The 19,828-nt window shown below is 35.0% G+C and overlaps 1 protein-coding gene across 2 annotated transcripts in view; it reads left to right on the top strand.

The window, feature by feature from the left end:
- The window catches only part of Ano5 (anoctamin 5), a 51,347-nt gene that overhangs the window by 9,303 nt on the left and 22,216 nt on the right, over nt 1-19,828 (top strand). The window contains exons 3-8 of one of the 2 annotated variants that reach the window (XM_070032718.1): nt 495-542; nt 4,531-4,572; nt 7,182-7,295; nt 9,779-9,847; nt 10,492-10,776; nt 17,515-17,628. In XM_070032718.1, coding sequence (XP_069888819.1) covers nt 495-542; nt 4,531-4,572; nt 7,182-7,295; nt 9,779-9,847; nt 10,492-10,776; nt 17,515-17,628 — 672 coding nt within the window. The remainder of the gene's footprint in view (nt 1-494; nt 543-4,530; nt 4,573-7,181; nt 7,296-9,778; nt 9,848-10,491; nt 10,777-17,514; nt 17,629-19,828) is intronic. The other variant, XM_070032719.1, reaches the window with a different exon arrangement.

The following is a 19,828-nucleotide window of genomic DNA, read 5'->3' as shown; positions in this document are numbered from 1 at the left end:
TACATTTCCAAGTTCACTTTTATAATTTTAAAACAATGATGAATTGTATAACATAGCCAATTAATTTTCTCCTATTCAGAATTCAGTATGAGTAAAAGAACAGACCTCTTTTTTTTTTTTTTTTTTACTTTTATTTTTTACAATGTAGTAGTTTGGGGCCATTTCCACAAGGTCTTTTCTTATGTAGTCAAACTGTCTTCCACATTGTCTTTTTCTCTCAGTCACTCTTTATGTCTCTCTCCACACACACCCAGAGACATAATCAAATATACACTTACTGATACACATCTTCACATGGGCATCAACACATAGGAGCATGTATAAACACAATTTTGCGTACATGTTCAAGAGTTTCAGACTTTCTTTGAGCCTTTCCTTTAGTATTCCTGCATAGAGAATTCCTTTTCCTTTCTTTGCTATAGCTAGTTAATGGCCCACTTACTTCTCTTGCACTATTACTAACAGCATTGCATTTCCTCTGATGCTGTTAACAGGATGTGAGCAGTAGAGAAACCAGCTTTCTCATCAGTGAAGAAACAGCGGTAAGCAGATACCAGTACTTTCCTTGCCTGCCTGACATACAGGGGGCATCTCTGCAGTAGATGTAGCATCTTTCCCAATCAGTTGTTCGTCAGACCCTCATGTGTGATATTTGAGAAATTATTACTTGAGAAAATTAGTGTACTTTTGATTTTAACACATTTTATTTATTTGCACATATGAGCAATACAAGAGTTTTTTAAATTTTATTTTATTGTAAAGATGCTGTACAGAGGAGTTACAGTTACACGAGTAAGGTGATAAGTATGTTTCTTGTTGAGCATTGTTACCCCCTCTTTTGTTGTTCTCCTACTATCCATTCCATCCCACAACAAAAAGGTTTATTGTTTCAGTTTCATAGACGTGTTCACTATAACCAACTGTATATATTTCTTTTTTTTTTTTTTGGTCCGGTCGTGGGGCCTAACTCTGGGCCTGGGCGCTGTCCCTCAGCTCTTCAGCTCAAGGCTAGCGCTCTACCACTTGAGCCACAGCATCACTTCCGGCTTTTTTCTTTTTGCTTATGTGGTGCTGAGGAATCGAACCCAGGGCCTCATGCATGCAAGGCAAGCGCTCTACCACTGAGCCACCTTCCCAGCCCCTGTATATATTTCTTTAAGCTTTCTCCCGCTTCCTCCCAATTTTAAACACACAAGATGTCACTGTGTAGATGAGGTTGAGCTTAAACTCTTCATCTTCCTGCATCTGCTCCTGAGTGTTAGAATTATGGGCCTATGATACTATATCTGGTTTAGTACATATTTATCTAAAGAAAAAAAATAACATTTATGTACTGATTAAAATGACATATCAATCATAGCATTTGGTTGGTATCTTAATATTTCCTATTCTTACAAATAGAAAAATGAACGATCTAAATCTCCTGGCCAAAATTATCCATATGTTTATGAGGGTGGATCTTTGACTGGGACTAAGATTTCTAAAACTTTCTTCAGTATACTTTCTCCATCACTTTTCTTGTCTATAAACATATGCTAAGAATAATCTTGACTCCCAAGTTAGATAAGAATTAAATTGCAATGTCAATTGAAAGGTCAGTAAAGACCCCAAACATATAATTATTGATGAGTAAATATGCTATTTGGGAAGTTGAGAAGATAGTACTTTAATATTGACTATGATTTATTTTTCCCTACGTTCTTATATTTAGGATTCTGGATTAGGGTTGAAAGGCTGGAAAGAAAAATGAAAAAGTTCACTACTTGGTTTTCTTTTTCTCTTGTTTTTAAATTTTGATCATGGAAAACATTTATGTGATCCTGGATTTGAAAACTGTAGATCAAAGTTCAGAGAAGCCTAAAGCTTACACAATTTTGGTGTCACTCACTAAGAAACACAATCAACCATGAGGAAACAATGCTAAAGTCCATCCCAAATCCTAAGAAAGGAGAGATGCAAGTCACACCCAGTGTTTAAACTAAATTATTTTGAAGTTAAGTCTATCACAGATTAAAAGGAGGTAGTAAAGCACTTTCAGAGAATACTTTCTTACTGTCTTTCTTTTCAATACCAATATGATGGCCATTTTCTTTGCCTTGTTCTTTTCATATTCATTTTCTTTTCTTTTCTTTCCTTTTCTTTGCTTTTCTTTGTCTGTCTGTCTGCCTGCCTGCCTGCCTGCCTTTCTTCCTTCCTTCCTTCCTTCTTTCCTTCTTTCCTTCCTTCCTTCCTTCCTTCCTTCCTTCCTTCCTTCCTTCCTTCCTTCCTTCCTTCCTTCCTTTCTTCCCTCCCTCCCTCCCTCCTTCCTTCCTTCCTTCCCTCCCTCTTCCCTTCCTTCCTTCCTTCCCTCTTCCCTCCCTTCCTTCCTGCCTGCCTGCCTTCCTTCGTTCGTTCGTTCGTTCGTTCCTTCCTTCCTTCCTTCCTTCCTTCCTTCCTTCCTTCCTTCCTTCCTTCTTTCTTTCCTTCCTTCCTTCCTTCTTTCTTCCTTCTTTCTTCCTTCTTCCTGCTCTGGTACTGGGGCTTGAGCTTTGGTCTGGGTGCTGTCCTTTAGCCTTTTCCTCAAGGTTAATTGTTTAACTCTTGAACAATAGCTACATATCTTGCTTTTTGTTGGTAAATGTTACTTGGCTTTTTGGAGATATGTGCCTCATGGTCATTCCTGCCTGGACTGGCTTAAAAATGTGATCCTCATGTCTCAGCCTTCTAACTAGTTAGGATTATAGGCATGAGCCATGAGCACCTAGCTTGTTTTTTTTTTTTTTTTAATGACCACAGTTTTGAGGAGTATATTTGGTCAGGTTTTATGTGGAATGTCCATCCATTTTTAAACTGTTTCTCATGATTAAGCTTGGCGAATATGTTAATACATTTTTGCAGGAAGTAGAAGCATTAGTGTCATTATATCAGATCCACAGCACATTCCATCCACAGGAGTTACCACTCTTGAGGCTTTAACCTTGATTATTAGCTTCAAGTAGCTTTGGTCAGGTCTGGTCTCTGCTCTATAAAATGATTCTATTTTTTCTTCCTTTCTATGCTTTATTCTATGGAATAGTCACTATTTGCAGATCCTACCAACTGAGCCATGCAGCCAACTTCTAATCATCTTCTTTGACTTGTAAAAAAAATTTTCTTACAATAAAAAAATTTAAAAAATTTCTTTTAGAATATATTCTGACCTTTGTCAGAATCATTTATCATGACTATTTGCATGGAATTGATTGCTTTGTTTTCATTTACATAAAATTGTTTCCTAAAAGCAAATTTAAAAATCTTTCAAAAGTGGATTTTTCCTTTTTCTTTTATAGTCTAAGCTTTCATATTCTAAGATGTACTTGTTTGTCTCAAAGTAAGGGAGGTTTCTCATATTTTCTTCAGTTCTATACTATTAGATTTTATGATTAGGTCTACAATCCCTTTTGGGTTAACTTAAGTCACATCTAGGCCAATTGAACTCATAATGTATATCCCCTTAGTTTAGAGCTCTCCTTTTTTCTTACAATTTGGTAACAAATTTAAAGGCAAGCACTAGAGAAAAAAAGTAGCTGGAGAATATAATGAACAAAAATGCCAGGAAAATAAAACAGTTGAGGCTAACAGAGTATAGTTCATACTTTATACGAAGACTTCCATTCTATACTTTATACAAGGACTAATTTTCTTCACAGCTCTTACTTCTTATCTATACACAGACAACTTATCACTTCACAGACCAAGAACTTTTACTCTCACAGCCTCCTCTGCTTAGAAATTTTCAGCCTGGTCCATGAATTCCTGAAGAGCTGAAGTAAAACTTCCTGACTAGCCCTGAGCATCTTCTATGACATTTTACTAGGCTTGTGTATTCATTACTGTGTTTTATATTATAAATTTTATTTATTTCATATATTATTGCTTATCCTAGATATCATCAAGCTATTTCTTTAGGGTTTAAATAATGGCCATAATAATAAATGATTAAAGCATTAAAATAATAATTAAATTTTTCTTTTAATTAATTGTTTTGGGGAACCATGAATATTTTTTAAAACATTATTTGTAAGCATTCCATATTGTGAATTACCTCAGTATAATTATAGTAATTAAGTGTTGTGATAATTGTTGTGTAAACCGAGTAATTGTAGTAATAAATGCAAATGTAAGAATTTAATATGTAAAAGCTTGTTTATCAGCATATTTGTTTTGTTTCTATTATTCCCATACTGTATTCATTATCTCTCTCTTTCTTCCTTAATTTGATTCAACAAATAAAAGTCATTTGTGAAAGATTTAGGGAAATAGATAATGAAGGCTTTTCTTTTCCCTTTTACCAAATTTTTATTGCTTTCTTACTATTTTTTCTTCTTGCCTTCTTACTAACTACTATTACCTGACAGCTTTAAATATCTCACAAACATAGATACGAAAGGAATGATTATACTGAAGTCTCATTTGATATACGTCTATTTTATTTCATCACCCATTCATTAGTGCAGCCTTCATTTTAATCTTTGGTGAGTATATGCTAACTCTTTGTTGGTTGCTTCACAGCCTGCAAAGCGATTCAATTTGTTCCTGAGACGGCGACTTATGGTAAAACAGTGCTGAATGATGCCACTGATGCTCTGATGGCTGCAGTAATAGTGTGGATACTGTTTCTTCCAATGAATGCATTTAATATTGGATGACCCTGTCACTAATTCCTAGTTCCTACTTCAAAAGCAATTGACATTGAAGAATGGTTATTTTCACTACTGTTTGGAACTAGTGAGATCTCTGACCTATCTTCCTAAAAACATACTACATGCACAAATAAAATTTAAATCATTTCTGAGGTTTTTGACCTCTGTTAGAATGAGAAATTTAGGAATCCTAGAATATCACTCAAAGGAAAGCCTCTCAGATACTATAGATAAAGACATTGAGAAGAAAAGAAACGTAAACACAAACACCTACACATGGCAGATATGATTGTTATGTCATGTTTGCGCTAAACAAAAACATGATGTGTTTTAATTATATATAACAACTAGCTAATTTGTTTGTTGTAGTTGTCTTTGATCAGCTTTTTTTATTGTTGCTTTTCATTTTGTTGTTGTTGTTGTTGTTCAGTCATAGGGCTTGAACCTGGGCGTCTGGGTGCTGTCCCTGAGACCTTTTGCTGAAGGTTTGAGGGTGGTCTACCACTTTGAGCTATAGCGCCACTTCCAGCTTTCTGATAGTTACTATAAGAATCTCATGAACTTCCCCAGCTGGCTTTGAACCATGATCTTCAGATCTGAGCCTTCTGAGTAGCTAGGATTACAGGGGTGAGCCACACTTCCCCCATTTTGATCAGTTTTTATTAATTATCCTAAAATGCTTACGTCTTGGCAATTTAGAAAGCTATCATTGATTTTTCTGTATTTTTCATTTCTGAATTGCTCATAGTTAGGGTTCTACATAATGATATGAGTTTCGTTGGCTTTCACATGAAGGAAACACATTTTGGCTGTTGAAGAAGGAAAATAATTGAAATCTCTGTTCTTTTTAGCTGTGTTGTCAATAACCTATCAAAATACTGAATGTTTATTTGCTTATGTGTCGCTGTCACCAGAACTTACCTTTGTGGCCCTAGATTAGCTTGTCCAAGCAATATAAACACAGCTAATAATACTAACCAATTTTTCTAAATCTACCATACAAATATGGCTGCCACAGAGTTAAAGTAATATGTTTATTATTTTCCCATCTAATTTTGTGCTTTGATTATACCTAATCTGATTTATTTTTCACACCTGTGTTTGGTTTCATTTGATTTTACTTCTTGCTTCAAAAGAATTTGTGGCTTCCAAAATTTTTGGTGAGTTTAATAAAACATGCTAAACTATAGTTTACAAAAGTGCCGGTGATTATTTTACAATTTTGTTTTGTTTTTAGTTTTTCGATGAACCAAGTCATAACATGATAGTGGTTTGAATATCCTTAGGTTAATTTGTTCTTTAGTCCGGGTACAGAGAACACAGACATAACATTTGAATTAATGTATTTTAGAAGTGAATCTGTGAGCTACTCATTTTCTCCTGTGCATTGACCCCTGGCTCTTTCTGAGGCATATCAGCTACCTACTTAGTCATAAATAGAGTCACCATGTTCGTAGACCACAGATCAAACATGGAATCTTACTTGTTCATGACTGATCTATATCCATTTCTGATGTTGAGTCACTGGTCTGGCCTCTGAGTGAAAAACGCCTTATAAAAGAAATTCATAAGCTAATTGAAATGTCCATTGTGAAAATTCAGGTGTTGAATTCCCCACTCACAAGTTAGCTAAAGCAATTGGAAAACTGTCTCACTGATACTAACTGCATACATCACACATTTGCATAATTCTAAGCACGGCATGTAGGCAACAGTATTATTACATCTTACATATAAACAGTGAAGAAGTCCAAATCACTCAAATGTGAAATCTCATTTGTCTGATACTCTCCATTGATTCTAAATACTTTGAAAAGGAAGTAATTATTAAATTTTACAGCATGTGCAAGTTCTAAGTTGAAGTAATTTGTATGAAGTAAATTTGTATGAAGAAATTTGTATGAAGTAATTCATACAAATTTAATCAAGATTTGTTTTAATCTGATAGATTGTCAATAAGGGACACTGCATGAAGACATACTTATGGCAAGGTCAGCTAGCAAGTTATCTGCTTTCTAACTATGAACTAGGCATTGACTTTATTTGAATATTTAAGTATTAGATTATAAAGTGACGATTTTAAGATCAGTAAGTGTTAATCATAGATTTATTGTCTTGCAGCAAAATGCCATTAATCAGGTTGTAATTAATTATAACCTGAAAGAAGTGTGTAATTATTTAAAACAGTTGCCTTGCTAATGAGGATAACAAGTTTCTCTCTAAACATGCATTTTTGGCACAAAGTACAATTTTATTCATTTTGTATTTTCATATAATTGTAGTATTTGTATATGTGTGAGTGCATGTAGTTAATATGCTTAACTTCTTTCTGAAATTTTACTGTCTAATCCCATCCATGGATTTTTACCTTACAGAATGTGCATACTTTCCTGCTGTGATTTGTCTTGATTTGCCATTTCAAGACATAAAAATTGGGTGGTGACTACATTTTAAATAATCTTCATGTTTTTGCCATTTGAGAATAAACAATAACCCAAATGTCATTTTTGTCTCCTGCAGTTTCAAAGAGATAAACAAAGCAAAGATTCTATATTCTTCCGAGATGGGGTTAGGCAAATTGACTTTGTCCTTTCCTATGTGGAAGATGTAAAGAAAGATTTAGACATAAAAGCGGTGAGTGTTTACTTGAGATGAATAGAGATAACACAAAGAAGTACCTCCTATAGTTTCACAGAGATGTTTGCATTAAATTATTCTGGGAAAGTCATATTTTTTGAAGTTGAAGTTGACTCAGAAGACTGCAAGGTTAGAAGTCTTAAGAATGGATGTGTCAAGTGACTTCTTTCTGTAGATATTTTGGAAACTTACTGTTTTTTCCTCTTCTTTCAAATGACTAGTGCATTTATAAAACTCTCTTCTTGATATTAAATGTGACCTCTAAAGTGAGAAGTATGATTCTGAATATAATATGGATATTTTTATTGTTATTGTAAATTTGATGTACAGAAGGATTACAGTTATGTTAGTCAGGTAATGAGTACATTTCTTTTTGAATAGTGTCTCCTCTTCCTTCATTTTCTCCCAGTTTTTCCCTTCCAACCCTACCCCCAAGTTGTATAGTTTATTTTCAATATAGTGTCTAGTGCGTATCGCTACTGCAGTTGCTCTGCAGTTTTCATTTTGAAAATGTGTGACTAATTAATCTGACCTAAAATATATTTTTCCTGTGCTGTGTTATTGGCTTCATTTTATTTTTATTAGAATACTCATTACTTTCTGAACTTAAACTTCTTTTTCACATTTTTATAATGTATTTAATGTCTCTAATGCTTAAATAAGGCCATGAGGCCAAAATCTTTTCACTTGTTCACTACTGTCTGCTCAGATGTCCAGAATAGTGATAGAGATATAATAGATGCTTAATAAATATCTGATATTTTAAAGAGTGAATTAATAAATTAATTTGTATGTGTAAGTATTCATATATATGGAAATAATGATCTTCGATATATTTAACATTCCACAAATTCATTTAACTTATTTTATCCTTATTACTGTGTTCTGGTCTACCTTTATGCTGGAAGACTTTTACATAGCTTATTTTTTTTCATCATTTTCTTGTACTTACTTGTTATCTTCAAGCTAAAGCTAGCCATACTTCTCTCCTTCTTTGAAAAAGGAATTAAACCTAAACAATAAGAATTCCTTAAATTTCCACCATCAGGTGTCTACCCACCAACATTTTTGCATACATGTATATATATTTGCCTTCCTTTCTGTTACCATTTAAAAACTCTATCATTCTTTCTAAATCTAACTTCATGAGCAAATTGGAGTCTCCAAGACCACCCCTTAAGTTTAGTGCTTCATTAGAAAGACTCCCAGGATACACGTTTATGGCTATGTGTTATTAAAGTTCATGGCTTTGCTTTTAACCAAGCAAAAGCACAAAGAAAAAGAGTGATGAGATAAACTCCAAGCAAAACTAGATGCAGATATAAAGAAAGATGATACTTTGTGTTCTGATATGTAAGGACAGATTTAACTTCTCTACTAAGACAACCCATGTGACATATTCTGTGTAGTACAGACTCATTAGCCACCCATTTCCTAGGTTTTAATTGTAGGTTGGCCACCTTCTCATTTCCTTTGTAGGTCATTATAAGTCCCTTATTTCCAGAAAGAAAGTTAATTTTTAGCATGAAGTACACTGTACAGTTAGGGAACGTATGCTATTCCTTAAGTCCTGAAGGTATTGAGAACTCGCCAGAAAACTACAGTCCTTTACTATAGGACCAGCCTTTCTAAAGTTGCCAGCAGGCTACGAGTTTCATACCTGTTGTATTCATTCTGTGATATATACCTACTTATGGATATTGCTCTTACCATTTTTCCTCTCTCATCTAAATTATATTTTGTTTTGTTTTTTTTTTAAGAGAAAGTAGTAAGTTTTGTTTTGTTCTTATGGGACCATTTCCTCCCAAAAATATATAGCCTGTTAACTATTCCTATTAAAAAAACAAGTCAAATATGAAATCTTAAAAATTTTCTAAAGATAACAGATTCCCTACCAGCTATTGTTTACTTCTCAACATTTTTGTCTAATTCCTTCTTAAATCTATTCCTAACAGGGCCCCCTTCAACCCCTCTGTTCACCACCAATTATAAACCAGTGTGCAAGTTCAGTCCTATATTACTTTTCTAACATTTGCCATTGTTGATGAGGATGAGGATGATGACAATGTGATGATGGTGCTATTGTGGCTGAAAATTACACTGAATTTATAATATCTTTAAATGCTGTTGGTTTTTGTAATATTCTGCCTTGAAACTAAGAACATGTTTTATCTTTGTGTTTATGGAAGTTTTCAATTTTATTCTGTATTGAACATCTCTTTAATAGAGAGCTTGCATTTTTTTAGAAATTATTTATAAACATCCTGTATTTTCATTGTCATTATCAGCTATAATACTTTAATTAGTGCTGTGCCTCACATCTTAAGATGTGAGTATTGGAGAGTACAATTATATAGTCCCAGGAGAGGGGGCAGAGAACCATCTGGAAGCACAGCAAGAGTGTATTGAGTCTACCAATCACTGAGAAAATAAAACAAGGTATTCTGTGGAGTCAGCCTATGTATTTATTTTGCCTATAGGAAAGAAGAAGAGAGTTTGAAAGAAATCTCAGAAAATCAGGTCTTGAGTTGGAAATTGAAGACAAACGGGTAAATATAATGGATGATTTACGCACAATCTTATTTTTTGAGTGGTGTTTTCTCCTCTTTGGGCCCTTAGCTAGATAGATTTTGTGATTAGAACAATGCATAACTCTTGGCTGTAGATATGTTCACCAAAGATACTCAATCTGTGGTCCTACAGCTCAGTGTGTAGATCAGTGTATAGAATGTCAGATGGTCAGTGGAACACATTATTGTTTCTTCTGAATACCAAAAAGAAAAAAGGAGGTCTTGGTTTCATATCTATTTTTGAAGGCTACTTCCAGTCTTGTGCCCTAAATAGTTACCTTGCAGCATAATAATATACTAGTATATTCTGATCCTATCAAGTTCTTTTACTTTTGCAAAAATCCCTTTCATTTACTATTTTTCTACAGTTTCTAAAAATTATTTTGAAAGGTTTAATTAAGGTCACACCTTGAGTATGACACTGCCAGTATTGCCTGATGTTTTGTTTTTTCTCTGTTTTTCTTGGTATCTTTAATACCTACCTGTTAAAAAAATTTGTTTCCCTAGAAGTTCTAATAATTCAATAAAATAAAAATGCAGTGGCATCTATGGGATTTTATAAAATCCGGTTACTTCCAACAGATTGGAAAGCTTTCTTTGATTTTTACCTCTTTCTCACATAGGACTCTGAAAATGGAAAAACTTATTTTGTCAAGATCCACGCTCCTTGGGAGGTACTAGTTACTTATGCTGAAGTGTTGGGAATCAGAATGCCCATTAAGGAGAATGATATTCCCCGAACTCAGTACACTCCCTTGAATTACATGCTTGGGCCAGTGAAGCTTCCAGCCACTGTGAAGCATCCTCACCCTGAGTATTTTACTGCCCAATTCACCAGACATCGGCAAGAGCTCTTCCTTATTGAAGATGAAGCAAGCTTCTTCCCGTCATCATCAAGAAACAGAATTGTAGGTAGACAAGTCCTCAGCACATCTTTCCAAGTATGGCATATGTACTCATAGGTGCTTTTGATTTGTATGCAGTTCCACATCTGTGCAGTGTTCCTGTGTAAAACATAAGTCTTTGATGGTATTAGGTTGTGGTCTGGAAGACTGTTTAGTCAACTTCAACTTGACCTGTTAACTTCTCTGCTTCTCAAACTATTGTTTCAAGATGAATAATAGGCAGTGTGGATATGGTGATGAAAGATGTACCATCATATAATTCCAAAAGAGCACTCAACTAAGAGTCAGGAAATTTTGTTTTTGTTTTTGTTTTGTCAGTCGTGGGGCCTGAACTCGGCCTGGGTGCTGTCCCTCAGTTCTTCAGCTCAAGGTCAGCACTCTATCACTTGAGCCACAGCACCACTTCTGGCTTTTTCTGCTTATGTGGTACTAAGGAATTGAACCCGGGGCCTCATGCATGCAAGGCAAGCGCTCTACCACTGAGCTACCTTCCCAGCCTTGAGTCAGGAAATTTTGGTTTTGGATAATCTATGTAAAATGCTTTTATCCTCTTAAATTTTAGTTTTATAAATTCACTGCATATGTCAAGGAATATTGGTCAGTATAAGTAAAACTTGAATAGTTTAATTTCTTTCTGTATGGATAAAATTTGAAAGCCCTCAGACTATTTTGAAGTTTTCTGTTTATTACAAACCTCTCTCCTAAAAATATGGTTTCTGTGCACAGCTTCTTTGTAGGTTAGAATAATATCCACTCTGTAGACTACACAGAGAAATAAATGAGTGAGGATATGAAAGGTTTTAAATAGTACTTGGCAAACACAAAGTCTTCAGCAAGAATTAGATACAATTGTTATCATTACTGACCTGACTTAAGAAGAAGGGAGATTGGCCAGAAGGGAACTCTATGTACTCTATATCTGCTACTTAAATTAACCAGATGGTTTCTGACAATCACAAAACATTTTCCTTTTTTCCTGAGGAAAGAAACCTGATTCCATTTGTCTTTCCAGTTCCCGAATAAACACAACCATTTCTGTGACATGGAATATTAAATAACATGGGGGTACACACTTGTAATCCCATCTATTCTGAAGGTTGCAGTAGGAGGAACATGGTCTGAGGCCAAACCAGGAAGAAATAAGGGAATCCACCTGAAAAACAAAGTAGAAATTGCTAGGATGGACACATGGCTTAAGTGGTAGTATTCTTTCTTAGCAAACACAAAGCCCTAAGCTCAATTCTTGTCACTCCAAATTAATTGATTAATTAATAAATTAGATAAAGTTGAATAGTATTGAAAGATCAAGTTAGTATAAAAATCTCAAACCTCACAGGAACCATTTGTATATGTATATACAAATATACATAATATTTATATATGCATAGATGTGATATATATGTGACGATACAGCAGACATATTGACTTACATGGGACATGTCTGATATGTACACCTTCGTATTGAGAAAAGGCCAAACTTTTTATATAAACCAAGGTTTGCCTTTATCCAACTATACAGAAGAAAAAAGTCATGCAGTAAGTATAAGATTTAAATGGAACACATGGTTAAGGAGTTTCTGTACATATACAGAAACACATAAATTACCTAAAAGACCCAAAACTAGTTATTACAGCACACTAAACCCTGTTTCATCCATCTGTAGTAGAACACATTCCATTGCATGAATATAGGCATACCTTGCTTTATTGTGCCATAGGTGATTGAACTTTCTGCATCTGTATCCTGAATTTGTCTGTTGGTGTCATTTCTTCCAATTGCATGTGTCTACTTGATGCATCTGTGTTACCTTGAAAATTCTCATAATACTGCAAAATTTCATGATGATATCTGTTATAAGTTTCATATCTGTGGTACGTGATCTTCCATGTGTCTATTTTATTTGTTTCGATGCACCACAAACTGCACCTATATAAGTTAGCTAACTTGATTGATCAATGCTATGCCTGTTTTTACCTCTCCACTGGCCAAGAGTTCCTCAGTCTCTTTGCTTTTCCTTGGAAAATAATTTTGAAATTAGTACCATTAGTAGCCCTATGATAAACTGATACAATATTTAAACTAGAACATTCCAACCACTCTGGAAAGCAGTGTGGTGGTTCCTCAAAAAACCACACATAGAGCTTCCCTATGACTCAGCAATCCCACTTTTGGGAATTTACCCAAATGACCACAAACAAGGCCACACTAAAGCCACCAGTACGATGATGTTCATCACAGAATTACTTATCATAGCCAAGATATGGAACCAACCCAAATGATTCTCAGTAGATTAATGGATCAAGAAAATGTGGTACATATACAGAGTGGAATTCTATGCTTCCATCAGAAAGAATAACCTTGTTCCATTCATTAGGAAATAGAAAGACTTGGAAAAAATTAGATTACGTGAAGTAAGCCAGACTCAAAGAAAAGCAGGCCATATGATCTCCCTCATTTGTTGGAAATAGAAATGTTATGATATTCTTACCAAGGACTCTCAATAACCCAAGTGCTTAGTGCAAAGGATAATATATAATGAAGCATATTAACGTGAACTCCAACCCATGGAAACAAGAGGTTCTCATTAAACCCTGTATATAGTTTGTTCTTTTTTCTCTATTTCTTACTTTCTTCATTTCTTTTAGTTTTTTGTACCTCATGTATAACAGACAATGCAATATGTGGAAGGGAAAAGGAATCACAGAAACAGCAGGACAATGAATGAACCACAGCAACATTGATACTCACTTGAGTTCCAACATAGGTTGGAGATGAACATTACAACTTGGAGTGGGGGATAGGGATGGGTTAGGGGGAGAGAAAGAAAAATGGGGTTATAATGATTAAAAACAAATGTACTAATTGCCTTACTTATGTCACTATAACCCCCTGCTCATTACCTTTTCAATAAAATTTAAAATAAAAAAATAAATTAGAACATTTAAAAACCCTATATTAGCCATAAATAACATTGAGATTAGGACATCAATGGTCTCTCTCTATTCTCTTACTTTATATCAAAAGCTAGAAATACTTTAACTTACTGAGAAAGACATGTCAAATTCTGAAATAAGCCAGAGCTACACTATCAAAGCAGCAAATGAGTAACCAGAATAGGTTGACTGCATAGCTTTAGTGGTCTTGAAGACAAGAAGTTTCAAAATTCTTTTAAACAACAGCTCAATCCAGAACAGTGCCTTCTCTTCAGTTCAGAGAAGACTGAAAGAGGATGAAAGGTGTAGAAGAAAAGTTTAAGCCAGCAGAGGTTGCTTACTGAATAAAAAAGCCATCTTCATAACATAAAAGTTCAAGGTGAAACTACAGCACGTTATCCAGAAGATCTAATTGAAAGAAGTGATGATATTGGCTATATGAAAGGTATATGGAACAACTTTCTACTCATTTAGAAATCTAAGATATTGATAGCCAAAGCAGAGAAGGCAAAGCCTGGCTTCAAAGCTTCAAAGACATGATTTGGTAGGTGCTATTGCTGCTGGCAACTTTCAGTGGAAAAACCAGTGCTCATTATTCTGAAAAATCTCTGGTTTATTGATTGATTGATTGATTTTAATCATTCAGTGTGTTTACTTGTAGATTTATAGGCACATTCTAGTTAACCACAAATTAGGAAAACCACACAGCTCTGGCTTACTTCACTTAATATAATATTTTCCAACTCTTTCCATTTCCTTATGAATGGTACAGTATCATTCTTTCTGATGGAAGAATAGAATTCCATTCTGTATCTATACCTATATCTATTTATACCATATTCTCTTGATCCATTCATCCACTGAGAGACCCCCAAAAGTAAGCCTTCAAAAACTCAGCAACCCAATCACTAAATTGGCTAAAGACTTACAGAGAGACTTCTCAGAGGAAGAAAAGAATGGCTAATAGACACATGAAGAAGTGTTCAACATCTCTGGCCAAGAAATGAATACAAATCAAAACAACACTGACATTCCACCTCAGTCCAGTTAGAATGGTCATTATCAGGAAAACTAACAATCACAAATGTTGGCAGGGGTATGGCCTAAAGGGAACTCTATTATACTCTTGGTGGGCATATAAACTTGTTTAACCACCCTTGAAAGCAGTATGGAGGTTCCTTAAAAGACTAAACATAGAACTTTTCTATAACCCAGCAATCCCATTCCAAGGCATTTATCCAATGAACCACTACAGCCACCAGCACAACCATGTTCATTGAAGCATTGTTTATCATAGCGAATATGTAATTTCTTAACATGGTAAATGGAAGATGGTGATTTTCCCCATCTGTTTTGTCAAATATAGTTCCAACTTCAAGTCATTGCCCTAAACTAAACTCAACTAGAAACTTAAAGATAAGAACATTCATTGTTTACATTTAAAAGAAATTGTATCAAAACTTTAAGAAAAGCATTCCTAATTTGTAATGTAAGAACTTACTTAGCTTTTAAAATTTGCATTCATTCTCCAAAGGAGAAGAGGTGGAGCAATGTCTCCTTTAATACTAGAGAAAGTTCCTTTCTCTCAAGTTTGTACTTAACTTTAAACTTTCTCCCTTTTGTCATTAACAAAGGCCAACAGACTCCAAAATTCCCAATTTTTGTTTAACAAATGTTGTTTTCAGTCCTTTATAGCAGTTGATTCTTCAAACAAAATACTTCTTAGCTGACTTGATCAACTTTTAAGTTTCTCTCCTTTCCACTGGACTCTGATTCTTGGCCCATCCTGAGTTCTAGCCAATAGAAACAAGTAGAACATGTGCTTCAGAGATTTTTCTGACTCTTGATTACTTTGTCTCTATTAAAAATTACCTTTTGGGGGCTGAGAATGTGGCTTAGTGGTAGAGTACTTGCTTAGCATGCATGAAGCCCTGGGTTCAATTTTTCAATACCACACAAACAGAAAAAGCTGGAAGTCATACTGTGGCTCAAGTGATAGAATGCTAGCCTTGAGCAAAAGAAGCTCAGGGACAGTGCCCAGGCCCTGAGTTCAAGCCCCAGAACTGGCAAAAAAAAAAAAAAATCCCTTTTTGTTTTGCCTGACAATTCAAATGTTTGCAAATCTGGTTAGAATACTTTCTACTTTAAGACTGCCCTTCCCAGTAATAATTTTTATGGGAAAAAATCATTAACAGATTTTTCTATAGTTTTGTAATACATTTCAATATATAGTATTTTTTTTCAACTTTGATAACACCTTAAAATAATGTTGTTGAGTTGCTGACTATTTTCTATTTTTCATTAGCACTGTGGCTTGCATACATTAATTGTACAAGGGGAGTTTGTTTCATTATGACACTTTCACGTGTGTGTGTGTGTGTGTGTGTGTGTGTGTGTGTGTGTGTGTGTGTGTGTGTGTGTGTGTGTGTGTGTGTGTGTGTGTGTGTGTGTGTGTACCCCACACACTCAATGGACTCAATGGAGGCTTCCCACTGGAATAATCCAAAGTGTATAAAATAGTTCTTATATACAACATTCATAAAAATTAACCTGCCGTGTATAAATTGTGTTTTCTTCTTACCAAAGAGAATATTACACTTCCTTTAAAACAAATGATCAGGTTTAATGATGATGAATCAAAGAAGCTATCATTAATTTCTTTTTTTTCTTTTTGGCTTCTTTTTTTTTTTTTTATTGTGAAAACACTGTACAGAGGGGTTACAATTACATGGGCAAGATAATGAGTACGTTTCTTATCAAGCATTGTAGCCTCCTCTTTTGTTTCCCCTTCCCATTCCTTCCCATTCTCTCCCCCCCAACCCAGTCTTTCCCCCCCCACCACACCAAGGTTGTAAAGTTTGTTTTCGGCATAACAACTTGTACATCTCATTGTTGCAATGGGTCCACCTGTATCCCTATTTAAACGATTTGTTTTTCCCCTTCCCCTCCACAAATTATACCAACATCAAATACAGTGAAAGCAGGGGTTATACTGTGGGGGAGGGACATACAAAGCAACAAAGAAATTATCTTATAAATGTGTTATAAACAATCGCATGAAAGAAAAAAAAACATTTGAATATATATCTTAGGGTTCATTTCCCTAACATCACCTTATCTGACCTTTTCTGTAAATCTTTGAATGATAAAATCTAAAAGAGGGATAAAGATATCTAAACCAGTACTAAAATCAACAGTCAAAAAAGTAAATATTCTGAAAAGTTTTAGAAAACAAAAGAGATGAGATACAGTTGATAGGAACATAAGAGCAGAGGACACTAAAGGCCAAATCACATGTAAGAGAAAGAAAATGTACACAAAGATAATGGTGACTGAAAAGAGGTTTGAGAGACAAGGACAATCTTGAATAGTAAACTCAACCCAAGAGTATGGGCAGGTAAAAGTTTGTCAGACTAATTAATTTTAGAAATAATGCAAACAACTTGGCTAAGTATTAATTGTATTTCATATTTTCTCCAAGTTAACTCTTAATAGTACTATTAGATTTCAACTTTAAACTTTAATTGTAGTAGGAATTTTGGCACATGACACTTGTAGAGGAGTTTGACAGAAGAGAAAATTGGCCCAATCACTCTCTTCCCCACCAAAGGACCAGAGGCTAAGAAACCTACAAATTCCCGTACTAATTCATACTCCATATGCTTCCTCAAAAAAAAGTTTCCTTCTATATTTGGCCTATGTGTATAGTCAAGCAATAATGGTTATTATTAACTTTGAATTGGTAAACGAAAACTGTAAAAACCCTAAGTCTGAAACTTTCTGGTATCTCTTTGTATTATCTTGTAGGTGTACTATATTCTCTCACGGTGTCCTTTTGGCATAGAAGATGGAAAGAAAAAGTTTGGGATTGAAAGACTACTAACTTCGCACACATACTCATCTGCGTATCCACTACACGATGTAAGTACAGCGTTGACTTGGAAATGTGAAGCTCATTACCTCTCTTACTTGCAGAGATTTCCTTGTTGAAGAAAAGAACTGTCCACTTGTTCTCCTTTTTCTTACATTTTCATGAGAAGAAAATTCCCAGACTTTCTGATTCTGAGTTCAGAGTTCCAGCAGCCTATAAAACAGAGCTAATGTTTTAGGCACTGAGGTTGCAAATGGAAATTTCTTTTCAAAAATTGCTTTATTTGTATCTGAGTTTTCTTTAAAGTGTATTTCCGAAGGGTGTATTTTGAAACTAGCAGTCACATTTTAAAAGATGTATATCATAGTATTTGAAGATTTCTATGTGATCCATTAAGTCTCTTCTCATTAAGATTTTTTAAACAGTATTTTTATTATTATCAATTAGTCATACAAAGGGATTTTATTTTGATATATACTTTGATCAAATTCACCCTTCTGTCCTCCTTTATTCCCTACCCTCCTGCCAAAACCATTTTCAACAAGCTCCATTGTTCCATTTTCATACCTGAATATAACATATTTGACCACATACATATTGTTCATTAAGATTTGAAGATGTAAAGGATTGACATTACATATGTCATTCTTCAGATATGTACCTGCTTTCAGTTATATGGAAAACATTCTGCTAGACCACTATTGATGCACACTCATGAATTCCAGCTCAAAGACTGTGAAAGAATTTCCTAAAGATAAAGTATGTGTACCACTGCACTCAGAGCTATGTCATTTTTGAGACAGGGTCTGAGCACATAGCTCAAGATGGCCTGAAACTCAATTCTCCTGCCTCTGCTTCATAAATGCTGGAATTTCAGACATGCAATACCACGCCTATCTCAGGAGAAATTTTCTTTGAGGCTGGCATCATGAATATTGAGCTTTGTATGTTCTTCAGAGAAATGATGTTTTATTAAAGTGCTGCACTCTTTTGAATCAGTCTCAAAAATAACTTGGCAACAAAGACTTTTGCCTAGCTTCTGAGGTAAACCCACTCATTTGGACAGTCAGTGAATGAATTTTACCAGCTGCCAGGAATAAAAAAAAATTCACATGGCAAGAAATATATAAACTACTTTAAGATCATCTGTCCTTTGAGTCTTTTTCTTTTTTCTTCCACATTTACAAAAGATGTTTTCTTCATGAGAAAAATCAGTCTTCAGCAATATAGAACAAACACATATGATGGTTGAAACAAGTGGTAGAAATCAGTGGGCCATTAAGTTATTGTGAGTTTTTCCTTAATTTCAAAAGGCTATGCAAAGCTAGGCATTGATGGCTCACATCTGTAATCCTAGCTTCTCAGGAAACTGAGATCTGAGGATGACAGTTTGAAGGAAGGTGGGCAGGAAAGTCCTAGAGACTCTTTTCTCCAATTAACTACCAAAAAACCTGGAAGTAGAACTGTGATCAAGTGGTAGAGTGCTGGTTTTTGACAAAAAGGAGCTTAGAGCCAGCTCCCAGGCCTGAGTTCAAGCCCCAGGACTAGCACCAAATACATACATACATACACACATACTTATAAGAGGGCTATACTTTAATGGGTCCATCTAAGTGTCCACTGCATTTATTTATTTGTTTGTTGTGCTGGTCCTGGGCTTGAGCTCAGGGTCAGTGAGGGACAGATCAGGGCTTTCTTCCTATAGTAATGTGATTTGCATCAGTCACTTTATTTAGCTTGGGGTTTAATTTTTCCATGTAAAAAATGAATGCTTTGGGGGCTGGGAAGGTGGCTCAGTGGTAGAGCACTTGCCTTGCATGCTCGAGGCCCTGGGTTCGATTCCTCAGCACCACATAAGAAAAAAAAAGCCGGAAGTGGCGCTGTGGCTCAAGTGGTAGAATGCTAGCCTTGAGCTGAAGAGCTGAGGGACAGCGCCCAGGCCCAGAGTTCAGGCCCCACGACCAGACCCAAAAAAAAAAAAAAAAAAAAATGAATGCTTTGGTTTTTTTCTAAAGTCCTAGCCAGTTAAGTAGTGATGTGAATCTACATATATGAGTTTTTAAATAGAGGGAAAAAAAGAGCCTCCTGGGTGAAAAGTATGGCTTAATTAAGTACAGCAAAAATCCCAAAGTTATCTTGCATTTATGGATAAGCAAATGTAGTGAATAAACCAGTCTAATGATACATTATTGATTTTAGTAAATCATGAACTATCAATGAATAGAAGATACAAATCTAGAAGTGAAAGGA

This window comes from Dipodomys merriami, unplaced genomic scaffold, assembly GCF_024711535.1.
Source record: "Dipodomys merriami isolate MVZ:Mamm:240054 unplaced genomic scaffold, mDipMer1.0.p SCAF_21, whole genome shotgun sequence".
NCBI classification, from domain to species: Eukaryota; Metazoa; Chordata; class Mammalia; order Rodentia; family Heteromyidae; genus Dipodomys; species Dipodomys merriami.
Note: the sequence above shows the minus strand (reverse complement) of the source record. Positions and strands in the feature narration are given on the sequence as shown.